Raw genomic sequence first — 14,847 nt, 5'->3', positions numbered from 1 at the left:
GTATGTAAAATACTAGGTGCTCCACCTCTTACATGGAATTATTCTGCAGAAAGCAAATAGTAAAGATAAATATAATGTTCATGGTTGTTTCAATCCACAGCTTACAAAGTGTTTCATCAGTATCTGCTGAGAATACTAGTTGGAAGGCCTTCTCTAATGGAAATGGCTACAGAAGATTACTGGGATGATAATCATAGTTATATAGTCAATATCATTGTTCGGAATAAACATCTTGAACAGGTAATACACAAGCTGGTTTGCTCAATTGTTTGATAGAGTTAACTATGCACCTAGATCTCAAATGTTTAAGCCAGCACTTTCTGTCAAATACATATTGCACAATAAACTTGTTTTGGTTTTGATCTGCTTAAATATAAATCTCTTCTTGGGATAGGATATATAATATCAGGAATGAATATTAAAGGAGTATTAACTATAACAGAGAGATTCCAGTCTGGACTTATATGCAGGTCGGAATAAATGCAAAGTAGTTCAAAGAGTTGTAAACAAATGAACTTCTTCAGGTATTCTCAAACTGAAGTCATCCATTCAGTTCCCAAGTTTATTCCGGCCACCACACAGGTAGATAGTGAACTCTAAGATGAAGGAAGCTCTCTATTTTTGCTATTTTTTTTTTGTTTTTTCTTGTTTTTTTTACAAGCATATCATTGTGTGAACAGTATGGTACCAGAGTGTCTTACATTTTAAAACAAATATGAAAATATTCTTCATATTTAATAGTTGACAATCTTATAAAATTTAATATTAATATACATATTTTGTCAAATTGTAATCTTTCATTCTTTGATTATTCACCTTTATTTATTTATTTGATTTGTCAATTGCTTACAAAATAATAGATATAAGTATAAACATGACTAAGCATACAGAAAATAGGTACAATTAAATGGGGGCAATAGGACAGGGACGGGAGGCACGATGGTACACTTATGCATGCCCCTTACCATTCAATACCTTATTTTTTTTGTCAATCTCCACATTCTAAGTATCCCTCTTTTTACTACAAATAAAATATTATTAATCATATTTGTAGTGTTTAACAGATTTATATAAGCCTAATAATAATTTATCAATTTATATTGAATTATGATCTTTCATTACTTATCCCCTTTCTGATTTTTAGTTACGCCACTATTATATTTTAAAAATATCCCCTTTCTAATCACATTTTGCAACTTATTTAAATAAAATAATAAAATAATATTCATCATATTTATGTTTAACAAGCTATATAATTCTAATAATAGTACAGTTGTTTTTATTAAATTATAATCTTTCATTATCTTATTCAAAATTTCAGTGTTCTTTTTATATCAATCAAATTTTACGTATCATTCCTTTTCTTACAAACAGAATGTTAATATTCATATTTACTGCATTCAAAAATCTTATATAGTTAATAGTACACATATTTATGTTAAAATTGTATTCTTCAATCGTTTGATTATTCAATATAACATATTCAAAATTACCCTCATTAAAATTCTAAATTCCCTTATTATTAATTCACCTTATAATGCAAAAATATCTATTCCATTAATTCCCCTTTCTCTAACTTCGATTCCTTTTTTATTACCCAAGATGAGGGGAGCTCTGTGCTTCCTGCCACAATAGACTCCCCAGTACCAATTGCCATGCAGAGGGAAGGAAGGAAGGAAGGAAGGAAGGAAGGAAGGAAGGAGGAAGGAAGGGCCGGGGATTTTCCATATCTGTCTGACTCTGCACAACAATCAGATAAAGTAACAATGTAAAATATACAAGTATAAAATGTAAAAGTTCATGTTAATATTAGAAAAACCAAAGATATAAACCCTAGGCAAAAAGAAGGATAAAAATGGCCAGCTCAATAATGGAACCATCTCAGTAATGTCTAGTAACCTGTGAACCCCAGTCATAATAACTAAGTTTTGAGGGCCTAAGTTTTTAGAAAAGTAAGCTCCAAACATTAGAACATTAGCACATAAAAGAGACTATTAACTCATACTTAATTTTAATCCCTCTTAGTCACAGTGTCCATTTGCAAATCCAGAAGGACCCCTAAACAATGACCCTGTTCCTGGACAGGAAATGCCTGTTTGTTTAAGGATAACACTGATACCAAAGAAGAACCACAATGTATAAACTGCAACTTGTTCTTGCTTTGGTTCAATCCAAACCTGTTTTCTCTTGTCCAGATCTTAACAGTCTTCAGGCAACAAATCAGAACAACAGAATCTTCCTTGTGGAGCAACGTAGTATAGTGTAGTATAGTGTTGTGTAGTGTAGTGTCGTGTGGTATGGTATGGTATGGTATGGTATGGTATGGTATGGTATGGTATGGTATGGTATGGTATGGTATGGTATAGTATGGTACAGTCCACCAGCAGATTGGATGACTCCCCCAGTGTTTTTTTAGCTGATTGGAACCATTCACTTAAGATGCATACATTATATTTGCTGTATTTCAATGTACAAAGAATGTCACCCCTGAAGACATATTTCTCCGACCTAAATTCTTGAACTACCGTAATGAAAGATATAGTAGATCAGTGGTGGGCTGCTTTTTTTTTAACAACCAGTTCTTCTGGCTGGGTAGCCATGGTTGGTTGGTCATGTGACTGGGTGAGTGACATCACTCATCACACCCAGCCCCACCTCCTGGCCACTTGCCTCAAAGGAAGAGAGGTAGGATTCAACCATTTTTCAGGCTGTTTTGGGGCCGTTTCCAGCCCCCCAAAACAGCCCAAAACAGCCCCAAAATGGCCTGTAAATGGCCTAAAAATGGCCCCCAAAACAGGCCAAAAAACAGGTAGGGCCAACCAGTGGTGGGATTTGCTAGTTTGCCAAACTGCGCCTAATCTTAACTACCAGTTCACCAGAACTGGTGTGAACCAGCAGCAGCCCACCTCTGGCATAAATATTTAACTATTTTAATAGTTGGGCTTGCATAGATAAAGCCTTATGATGGGATAATATTTATTTTAAATTGGGGGCAAATTAATATTATGCATTTTAATTATCATTCCTAGGGTAGAACGACCATAGCTGTGGTTCTGACACATGCCAGTCTCTTATGTGATGTTGCATGTATTATGTTAACCTTGAAGAGTTCGTGCTCCTACCTTAAAGCAACACACTATGTTCTACCTTATAAACTGTCTCAATCAGACTGGCTGTCTCCAGAGGATACCTTCGGATACAATAATTCAGAGATTAGTAAATATTTGATGGTTCTGCCGGTAAGGAAACTAAAGAATTTTCAAAATGCTCTAGACAGGGGAAAACAAAATGTAGCAATATGGTCTCTGGGCACCACTGTTTCAGAGATGGACATAATCAGACACCTGGGATCAAAGTATGGCACTAAATTTCATTGTAATCATTATTTTTAAAAAATGATAAGGAAACTATAGCAAATTTGTCATGGGTAAGATACAGCGGAGTGTGCTTTCTTATTTGTGAGATAGCATTACTTAGCAACTTACCAAGTCCAATAAATCTGTAAGTCTGTAATCATCACACTAACTCCTTCAAACGTTTGCCTTTTGCAAAGGCAAAAGCCGTTTGAAACCAGGCTTATATTCCCTAGAGGGAGGGGCCATTAATTAGCATTCCTACTCCAGAGTCACCTGTGCTGCTCTTCCATGAATCATCCTGCTCTCACTCACATCCAGCACAGGCTTCTCTGGAATGTCCTCCTGATTGCTGCCAGTGAACCACAACAAGTAGTAGCTAGTCTTCCTGACTCCCCATATGGAAGTTAAAAGTTAGTGGAAACTCTCAATTGATGTAGTGATGTCCTCAAGGTGAGATCAAAAATGTCAAGATGGCAGCCACAAAGATGTTGCTGAAACTCTGCTCATATTTGTATGTGACCTGTGTGTGCAATGCACATTAAAAAAAACAGACAAAGCTTCAATCTCATAACTGCCATCTTGATTTTTTTTTTACCATACTTTGAGGAGAACATTGATTGATGTTACCAAAACAAGAAGTATAGGCAGCAAAAATGTTACAGAGTACATGACACATGCAAAAAAAAGTACTAGTACAGTGGCCATCTGACAATGATAAAGTAGGTTATCTGAGAAACCGTCTCATTGTGATGGGACTAGCCTGCTGCACTCATTCCTGTAGAAAGTGCCTATTTCAGATCCCAACGGCCGAACAATTTTGAGCCTTAAATATGCCCTCTGAAATATTCTCCTGTCAAAGGTGAGGTCCACCCAAACACTCCTGGGCTTACGCAGAGCCTAAGAACCTGATTCTGTTGCTTGGCCTGGGGCTGTCTGACTGTGAGGACAATTAATCAGTGGAATTTCCTGCACATGCATATTTGATTATGTAAATTATACTGAAGATCGGGATTTCTAGTACAATTTTTAAAGACCACTTTCAGTGGAATCAGGGTAATTTCATAGGAATCAATGATAGTAGTAATTAGGAAATTAAGTTTGGGATTAGAAAAAGGATGCTCTTTGTATTCCCCAACAGTTTTTGTTGTTATTGTTAATATAGGTGAACTATAGACCACCATCTGTAATGGGAATTGCTGTTCCACTCACAGATAATTTTTATAATGCAGATCCAAGTAAACCTAGAATGAGAAATTATTTTGAAGGATCAAAAGTAAGTTTTGGTTATTAATCATTTTTGTCCTTTGAATGCCATGATTTTTAAGATTTAAATAAACTTACAATACCTTGCTGCTATGCATTATGTTCATGTACAATGTTAATATACAAGTGTACTCATAAATTACAAGCTACTTATAATAATGAAAAGCAGTTGCAAATCCCTTTCCATCCCTACTCTATCATTGAGGAGCCTACATGTGAACAAATGATAGTCAAAAATGTCACTGACTAAACAGTCACACTTTGATCTCACAGTTTTAGATCAATGGATGTCTTTTCCACAGGCCTCTGGAAAGTACAAACAATGTGCTAACAAATCAAGCCGAGCCCAGTGCAAATGTGCTGATCATATGAAGCTGTCATTTTCTGTTGCCTTTTCAGATTGTAAAGAGAAGGTAAGCATTAACTGCCGCATAATTAAATTAATGTGTTTGAAAAGGGCTTCATTCTAGAAATAATTTTGGGAGATATGGACAAAGACACAGTAACATTCAGAACCAAATATAATCAACTACGTGATATTTAATTAGCAATATTTTTAAAAAGAATTGTGAGAGGCACACCTCTCTAAGAAAATAATTCCAAAAATAGACTGTACAACTGGCTTTTTAACCACCCAATATGGATCAAGAAATCTCTATGAAGGTAGTGTGCATCCTTGGTACTCCCTGACCTTGGTTGTTTTCTTGCAGATGTTTCATTACTAAACTAGGTAATCTCATCAGTACACCAAGGATTCCACAGTTCAATCCTTAGCTACAAAAATTCTCTTCTATTGATACATATAAAATTAGTATGCAAACATATCTTCCTTGAAATGATAAACCTGACAAATCTAGCAGACAGCTTTGTCTCCCAAAAGGTAGAGAAGGGAACTAGAGCAGGGGTTTCCCAACTTGGCATCTTTTTTTTATTTTTTATTTAATTTGCCAATTGCTTACAAGATAATAGGTATAAGTAAAAACATAGTTATAAATATATGGATACATATCAGAAAAATAAAAATAAAATGTAAACGAAACAATAGGACAGGGACGGTAGGCACGTTGGTGCACTTATGCACGTCTCCTACAGGCCTCTTAGGAAAGGGGTGAGGTCAATAGTAGACAGTCTAAGGTTAAAGTTTTTGGGGCTTGGGGAAAAAAAACCACAGTCAGGTAGAGTATTCCAGACATTGACCACTCTGTTGTTGAAGTCGTATTTCCTGCAATCAAGTTTGGTGCGATTAACCTTGAATTTGTATCTGTTGTTTGCTCTTGTGTTGTTATGGTTGAAGTTGAAGTATTCATCGACTGGTAGGACATTGCAATGTATGATTTTATATGCTATACTTAGATCGGACCAAAGGCGGCGTAGTTCTAGGTTTTCTAGGTCTAGAATTTTGAGTCTGGTGGCATAAGGTATTCTGCAACAAATAGAGGAGTTTCACTCTTCTTGTGAAATATTTCTGGACTTTCTCAACTGTGTTAATATGAGATACATAATATGGGTTCCAGAGTGATGAGCTGTATTCGAGTATTGGTCTAGCAAATGTTTTGTACGCAAAAGTTATTTGTGTAATATTACCAGAGAAAAAGTTACGCAAGATTAGGTTAACAACTCTTAATGCCTTTTTGGCTATATAGTTACATTACCTATGTAGTTACATTATCTTTGAGACTTGTGGATTTCAACTCCCCAACCAGGATTTAATTCTCACTAGCAGAGATGAAATGATAGAAGGTGTTGAAGTTACAGGAACTTTGAAGGGAGTGACCATGCAATATTGGAATTCAACATTATGCAAAGCACAAGGAATAGGAAAAAAAAAGGTAAACTAGAGTCTTGGACTTTAAGAAAGTTTATTGGAATAAATGTAGAGAGAGCTTGATAAGGATTCCATGGATGAGAATCCTCAAGAGAAAACAACCCAAGAAGCTTGGGAAACTTTGACAGTGGGATTATAAAAGCCCAATACCAGTGAAGAAGAAACATAAGAGAACTCAAAAGAAACCAGTGTGGCTGCACAAAGAACTCTCTAATAAACTGAAAGGCAAAAAGGGCAAGTATAAAAAGTGGGGAAAAGGCACATAACTATGGCAGAATATTAGCAAATAACCCAAACCTGCAAAGATGAAGTCAGTAAATCTAAGGCTCAAAAGGAACGAAGACTTACAACAAATGTCAAAAATAACAAAAAATTTCTCTCAACATGTACAAAGTATGAAAAAAGTCAAGGAAATGATTGATCCATTAGCGGGAGAAAATAGTAAGAAGGTGACAAGCAGCAGAGAGAAAGCAGAACTGCTTAACAGAGATTAGGAATGGAAGTCAAAATAAGCAAGAAAATGATAAGAGAACACTTATCCACTCTAGATGACTTCATATCACCAGGACCAGATGGATTACATTCCAAGGGGGGTGTGTGTGTGTGTGTGTAATGATTTTAACATCTCTGTCTCTATGATTCATTTGTCCTTAGGCTCTGCGGATGAAATTTCCAGTAGAGGACCTTCCTCTCTATTTTGTTGTGGAAGATGAGGGTTATCTTGTTAATCTGACATCTCCTTATTTTATCACCATACATGAAGTAAACAATCGGACAAACTGGGTAATTTCAGGTAAGAAGCAGACTGCTGGGGTTCAGAAGGAATCTTTCTGAGAAATTCTGTTCAAAATATTTGTGTTGACATGTTCTTTAATGCTCTCTTCCTTGCTACATCTGCAATAACTTAAAATGAAAAATATTGTTTTCCAGATCTATTTACTTTCATTTTCACTATTCTTGAAAAGTTCCCACCCAAACACTCATGATAAAGAGCTTTGATACTTTGCTTTACCAAGTTTTCAGTTTGTCCTTTCATCATAAGTTATCATCATAACAAAAAATCTGCTGCAGATAGGTCTCCATTTCTCATTTCTAATCTAAATTTTTAGTTTTAGTTTTTACAAAAGGATACCTTTATTTAAAGCGTGGGCTAATTCACCCTTTTTATGTCGGATTAATTTATCACTGGAATGTATAATCAGACAATATGTAGAACTAACTCAAAAACTATTTTAACTATTTTTTTCAGGTACTAACAAAACATTAAGTTTGACAAAACTAAGGATGTACTTGGAGAAGCAGATCAAAACCAAGCTGTATAATCCAGATGGGCTAACTATATCAATAACTGTAAGCTTCTGATAAAATACATGTTTTGAATAGAAAAACTGAAAGTGTTGCAACAATCTGGCATTCCCTATTTTGAATCCTACCGCAGCCTGTTTTAGGACGACCATATCTTGGCTCCAAAATTCTGGATGATCATTAGAGGGCGAGGAGGTACATGTCAAGTAGCTATCATCCAGGTTTTTGCACCCCAAGGAGAAACTACATTTGTAACCCTCCCTCCCCCCATGGAACTAAAAGAACTGCCTGACACAAAGAAAATCCAGCAAGGCAAGCAGGTTGAAAAGATTCTGTACTACTGACAGTCTGGGGGAAATGTGAAGGCCATTGGCATCAGAAGACACAGATGAGTTAAAGCTTTCCTCCTTGGTCACGATTTTGGTCAAAATGTCCAATTAAAGAATTGGCAATTTTAACCAAAGGGAGAATTTTTCCATCCTAATGTTAATTACTACCCTACCGGTGTATCTTAAATTGAATGCCTCAAGGAAAAAAAATCTTAAATCATATTTGTTAAAATTGCATGATTTTGCTATCTAGGATATGTTGAATAAACTACAATTAGTTAGCATACACATTGCAATTCAGGACAAATATTTTCACATTGTTAACTAGTTTTAGTAATTTCCCAAAACAAAGAAAAAACTGCACCATAATATTCATATTCATGAATATTCAGAGAAGGCAGAATTGGCCTAGACAGGCAGACAATAGATGATAAATGTAACATGCACTTAAAGCCCTATCCATCTGTCCAAATAAAGTCATCTATCTAAAACCAATCAAGTTATTTAGGACAGCAAATTCCGCTTTGGAAATAAAGTAATATAGTAATAGAGAAAACTATTCATTTCCATTCATGTCCCAAAGGTGCTTTTCCAAAAGGCAGTTCAACTTTCTTGATTGTTGGTTTTTTCTTGAAAATGTTTTGCTTCTCATCCAAAAAGTTTCTTCAATTCTGATTGAATGATGGAGAATGGGTTTCATTCTGAGTCTGTTACAGACTCAAAATGCACCTCTGTAATGGTCTGGTTTGGTTCTGCAACCCAACAGGACAGAAAAAAATTCAGAGAATAATTAGAACTGCAGAAAAAACAATTACGACCAACCAGCCTTCAATCGAGGACCTGTCTACTGCATGAGTCAAAAAGAGGGCTGTGAAAATATTTACAGACCCCTCACATCCTGGACATAAACTGTTTCAACTCCTACCCTCAAGACATGCTATACAGCACTGCACACCAGAACAACTAGACACAAGGACAGTTTTTTTCTCAAATGCCATCACTCTACTAAACAAATAATTTCCTCAACACTGTCCAACTATTTACAAAGTCTGCACTACTATTACTATTAATCTTCTCATCACTCCTTATTGCCCATCCCCTCCCACTTGTGACTGTATGACTGTAATTTTGTCACTTGTATTCTTACTATTTATATTGACTGTTTCCTAGTATGATTTGATTGCTTATTGCACCCTATGACTATCATTAAGTGTTGTACCTTATGATTCTTGACTCTTGATGAATGTTATCTTTTCTTTTATATACACTGAGTATTTGCACCAAGACAAATTCCTTGTGTGTCCAATCACACTTGGCCAATAAAGAATTCTCTTCTCTTCTCTTCTCTTCTCTTCTCTTCTCTTCTCTTCTCTTCTCTTCTCTTCTCTTCTCTTTTCTTCTGTTGGAAAAAAACCAAAAAGTCCAGTTGCCTTTTGGAAAAGCATGTTTCTGGATGACTGAAAATTCCCATAGACATTTCAATTCATGTCCTCCAAAATAACATTAATTTTAGCAGATTAAGCAATGTTAGAAAATGTATTTGTAGCAAAAGGAATATTATTAGGCACTAATAAAAAATAATTTTTCTTTTTAACAGGGATCTGAACTTTTCCATTTTAGAGTATCCACTATTCCTGGAGTCTCCTTTTGCAATTTGTTTGATGAATTTCAGGTATATTTTTCACAGTACTAAAATATAGAAGAATGTGAAACAATCCCAAAATATATAGAATAATTACACTGGCAAAAAATTATTTATATACAGTAACTATATCTTAGCACAGATGTCAGAGTTCCAGCAAATCTCCATTCCAATCAGTAACTCCGAGACAAACATATCTCAAAAGTACCTTTATTAGAATAACTCCTGGCACATCTGTGGAAACCTGAATCTAAAAGTTTTTTCAGCTGTCCACAATTTCTCAAACTACAAATCTATCCCCACTTGGTCATCATCACATCACATGGCCCAATCACAATCCGTCCAAAAGTAAGGTCCTTATTTCATCCTGTGCCATACTAAATGACCTTGAACTAACAAATGAATTTTGTTTTGTCTACTTAGTGCTATTTAATTGAAATCACCCCCCTCCCACACTCTCAGGTTATGTGGCAGTGTGGAATATGGCTTCCAAAGCTGACAACAGATATAATCAACAACAATCCCATCTTCAACAAATTTAAGTTATATTGTCTGAACTCTGAAGTATCCCCACAGCAATGTCTGAGTCATAACATTTTTACAAATGAATAGTGATAGAACACAAACACTGCACCCAGCCTTCATAGTCCCCAACATAATAAAAGAGCTGTGGGTACCAGCAGATTCTCTATTCCTTTCCTTGTAGCAAGTGGAACCTTTCCTGCTTCAAAGATCGATACTTTTGTTGTAACAGATATACACAGAATACACAGAAGAACAGAGTTGGAAAGACCTTGGAGTTCTTCTAGTCCAACCTTCTGCTCAAGCAGGAGACTCTATATCCAAATAAATGACTGTCCGATCTCCACTTAAACCCCCCCCCCCGCACTGCTTGAGCACCCACAAATTCTAGAGGCAAGTTGTTCCACTGATTAATTGTACTCACTGCCAGGAAATATTGCCTTAATTCTAAGTTGGTTTTCTCTCTTTGATAAGTTTCCTCTGTTACTTCTTGCCTTGCTGTCAGGTGCTTTGGAGAATAGGTTCACTCCCCTCTTCTTTGTGACATCCACTAAAACAGTGGTCTCCAACCACGAGAACATTTTGGTGGGCTGCAGAGAAATCTCACCCCCAGATCACCCCCCCCCCCTCAAGCAATTAATCCAGGCTGTGCAGAAATACAAGGCTGCATCGCCCACATCGCCCTCCCCACCCACTCACTTCTTATCCGGCAAACTTGCCTGCTAAGTTGCTATTTTTCCTTTTTCCGACCATCATCTGTTCTGCTGTGCCGGGAGATTTAGGAAGCAGGAAATGGTTGGATTTCTTGCTTTCTAGCTAGTCTTTAGATCTTCGGCTCTGCTTTTAAGCACAGCCGAACCTCCCTTAGGACTGAAGGTTCTATTATTCAGTGCAGACTCACGGCAAGCAAATTTTATGTGACACTCACATAGCTGATGGCAGATAGATAGATCACTGAATGATTCTGTGAGCAACTCAATCTGCTTGCCTGCTTTGTCTGATTTTGGGTAAAAGTTGCTCTTTTTTTATAAAAAATTCAATATTTATATAAATATTTATAATATTTACATACAAGCCATGCCCACCAGTCAATGATCACCAAGCCACACCCACAAATTAGGCCATGCCCACAGAACCGGTTAGTGGTCCCTGGGATTTAAAATTATGAGTTTGGTGGTCCCTGAGGTCCAAAAGGTTAGCGACCTCTGCTCTAAGATATTGGAAGACTGCTATCCTTAGTCCTGCTCTTTGTTAGACTAGTCACTAGAGATATCCAATTTCTGCAACAATTCATGATATGTTTCAGCTTCCAGCCCCTTAATCATCTTTGTTGTTCTTCTCTACATTCTTTCTAGAATCTCAGTATCATTTTATATTGCAGGGACCAGAACTGGATGCAGTATTCTAAGTCTGGTCTTACCAAGGCAGTATGTAGCAGTACTAATATTTTGTGTGATCTTGGTGCTATACTATCCCTCTGTTGATGCAGACTAGGATTGCAGTGGCTTTCTTGGCAGCTGCAGCACACTGGTGGCTCATCTTTAAGTGGTTATCAACTAGGACTCCTAGATCCCTCTCAGTTATACTAATGTAAACTTAAGTTATCTATCTCAAGTTACAACTTTTAAAGTAATATGATTTTTCAATTTACCAGAATATATTTTTATTGCAGATTTATGTTGATGATGCACCACTGGCTTTTCCAGGACAGTACCTCATCAGTACAATTGTAGCTGTGTTAGTAGGAGGGATTCTCTTTATGGCTTTTCTTCTGCACAACTATGAAATCCAGATAGTAAATTTTTTTAAAAGAAAAAAAATCAGAAACAAAGTAGAATCAAAAACTTCAGTTACCAGTAAAGAATCATCTGAGAGCAACAAATCATAATTGTCAATTATGCCACAATGTTCTCACTGCCATGCCAGTATATGACTATTTTTGTGTAATTTGGCCCACAAGAATTGAAGGGTTTTGTTACATGTTTTTTTCTTGTTAGATAACAAAAAGAATGCTCATTTATTTCTAAATATGACATAATTCTAGTCGCTGTTGCCAAGAACTTTCTAGGTTTTCAGTGAGGAAGTCACTTATGTATGCATTTATTTTTGCAAAAGTATAGCTGATGTTCAGAAAATGTCATTCAACAGTGTACAGTAACATAATTAAAAAGTAAAAGAAAAGGTATTAAATATATTCCCATTTCTTCTCTGTATTGTTAAGTACCAGTTATTTCTTGATTAAAAGTTCTGTAAATCAAATCTAGCAGTTATTGCAAGTATTGTTATTTATGTTAATACATTGCAAAAAAAGAAAAAGTAACTAAACAAAGTTAAGAACAATCAAGATTAAAAAAAAATAAAAACAAAATTATGAATGCATTATTATGTATTTTACTGTAGTGAGAAACTCCCTACTTATGAGGCTAATAAAAATATATATTACACTAAGATATCTCCCCCTCCCTGCAAAAAGTAAATAAATTAAGCAGGGACATTTTTAGATTTTAATAAGTTATTCAGAGATAATTTCAAAGGAAAACAAAGTACAGATAGCAAAACAGAAAGAAAAAGAGTCATTATGGTGCAGTGGTTAGAATGTAGTATTGCTGGCTAACTGTGCTGATTGCCAGGAGTTCGATTCTCACCAGGTTCAAGGTTGACACAGCCTTCCATCCTTCTGAGGTCAGTAAAATGAGGGCCCAGATTGTTGAAGGCAATATGCTGGCTCTCAAAACTGCTTAGAGAGAGCTGTAAAAAGCACTGTAAAGTGGCATGTAAGTCTAAGTGTAATTGCTATTGTTTTAGAAACCTGTCAACTACTGGTTTCCGGTGGCACTTCCATCAAAGACAAACCGAAGACTGCGATCATGCGTGGCTTTGATCTATGTTTATCCTGTTGGAAGGTCCCAACAGGACCGGATCCACCTCGGACCCACCTCAGAGGGGTGGGGGAAGAGGGGGAGACTGCCAGCTGGGTTGAGAGGAGCCACAACTCCCCTCCCTGGCTTGGTATACTCCCCTTGAAGATGGGAGGCAACGGCAATCTTAATGCTTCCCTGAAGATGGGAAGCTTCTGGGAAGCTTTAAGTGTGTGCTGGAGCAGTGAAGTGGTGAGCGGTGTGTAATCAGACAAAGGATTTTAGATTTTTCTTTTTGATAACCCTGAGAAACAGAAGGAAAGAGCCCTTGTTCAATAGTGTGGTAGCGGCAAATGGAAAATAAGAGGAAATTATAAGGTAAATAAAAAATTGGATCATAAAATAAATTTGGAGTAGGATACAGAAATTGGCATTAATTAGGCATTGGACAGAATGCTGGACTTGCCTGGAATTGACTATCTTTAAAAGAGTTAATGGTTGAAAATTAGTGGAATTAATACAATTGAAAAGAAAAAAAGAACTTTGAAAAGTGGAAAGCGATGTAGAGCACCACCTAATGGTTAAAGGCACTTTTTCTCTCATGATTTCGTGGAAAATTACTGGTCTTACAAATGTATGAATGGGAAAAGAAATGAAATAAAAGACTATATTATAATAATAACCCCAGAAGTATAAAAAAAAGTGGGGGGGATTGCAGCAAAGAGACAAGCAAAGATAATTTCTTGGGACTGTTTGGTGTTGATTGTGACAAGGAGACAGAAGGATTAATAAATTAAATAAATTGGAAGAAACACACAAAGAATTCAACTCAGAACTGCAAACGGTGAGAGGAATGTTAAAAGAAAGAATGGAACTATTGGACATATTGGCAGAAAAATTAATGGCGATGCAGTTCACAGAAGAACAAAGAAAGTTCAAAGAGGAGTCAAAGAAAGAGGAAAGCAGCCTAGAAGAACACAAAGAACAAGGGACAATGCGAAAAGACATGAAAGGAATTCAAATTAAGACATTGATGATAGATGTAATAAATAAAAAGGAAAATATTCCCAAGATCAAATAAAAGAAGAATCTGAATAAGAAGAAATTGCAAAAGAGAGAACAGGAAAGGGTGGGGGGAAAATAAGTGATTGGCAGATGAAAATAAAAACAATACTAGAGGAAAAAAGAGGAGTTAAGAGGGAAGACCAGAAAAAATTAGAAAAGGGAAAGTTGGTTAAAATTATAAGAAACTATAAGTCCGAGAGATTTAGAGATAAGCGTTAAAGATAATATAAAGGGGGGATACCACATGGAAATGTTTTTTTTTTTTTAGAAATATAGATTGGGGAGACTTGAAGTTTAAAACTTATCGGAGGATGTAGATGCCAGATATATCAACAATTATAGACCAATCTCACTTTTAAACGCCGATTATAAATTATTTACCTCAATTATAGCGAATAGAGTAAAACAAGTTTTAAATTTATACATTCATGAAGACCAAAATGGTTTCCTTCCATTCCGCCAAATTAAAAACAATTTAAGAACCGTTATTGACATCTTAGAATATTATGAAGCTCATCCAGAGAAACAATTTACACTCATGTTTTTAGATGCGGAGAAAGCATTCGATAACTTACATTGGCACTTTTTAATACAAAAAATCTATAACATGAATCTGGGCACTAAATTCGAGAATATTATTACAACAATTTACAATACCCAACAAGCCAATATACTAATTAAT

At 35.9% G+C, this 14,847-nt stretch overlaps 1 protein-coding gene across 1 annotated transcript in view; it reads left to right on the top strand.

Annotated features, from left to right (window-relative positions):
• Positions 1–12,204, top strand: part of CATSPERB (catsper channel auxiliary subunit beta) — an 81,833-nt gene extending 69,629 nt beyond the window's left edge. Inside the window, exons 18-25 of the mRNA XM_087932214.1 lie at positions 101–240; positions 3,030–3,239; positions 4,519–4,629; positions 4,922–5,032; positions 7,099–7,237; positions 7,694–7,794; positions 9,676–9,750; positions 11,915–12,204. Of these exons, the coding sequence (XP_087788340.1) occupies positions 101–240; positions 3,030–3,239; positions 4,519–4,629; positions 4,922–5,032; positions 7,099–7,237; positions 7,694–7,794; positions 9,676–9,750; positions 11,915–12,130 (1,103 nt within the window). The 3' untranslated portion in view covers positions 12,131–12,204. The remainder of the gene's footprint in view (positions 1–100; positions 241–3,029; positions 3,240–4,518; positions 4,630–4,921; positions 5,033–7,098; positions 7,238–7,693; positions 7,795–9,675; positions 9,751–11,914) is intronic.
• The last annotated feature ends 2,643 nt before the right edge of the window (positions 12,205–14,847 follow it).

The sequence above is a fragment of the Pseudonaja textilis genome, chromosome 1, assembly GCF_049901715.1.
Source record: "Pseudonaja textilis isolate UNSWEBS1 chromosome 1, rPseTex1.2, whole genome shotgun sequence".
In the NCBI taxonomy this organism is placed as follows: domain Eukaryota; kingdom Metazoa; phylum Chordata; class Lepidosauria; order Squamata; family Elapidae; genus Pseudonaja; species Pseudonaja textilis.
The sequence above is the reverse complement of the archived record's forward strand: the minus strand, read 5'-3'. Positions and strand labels throughout refer to the sequence as shown.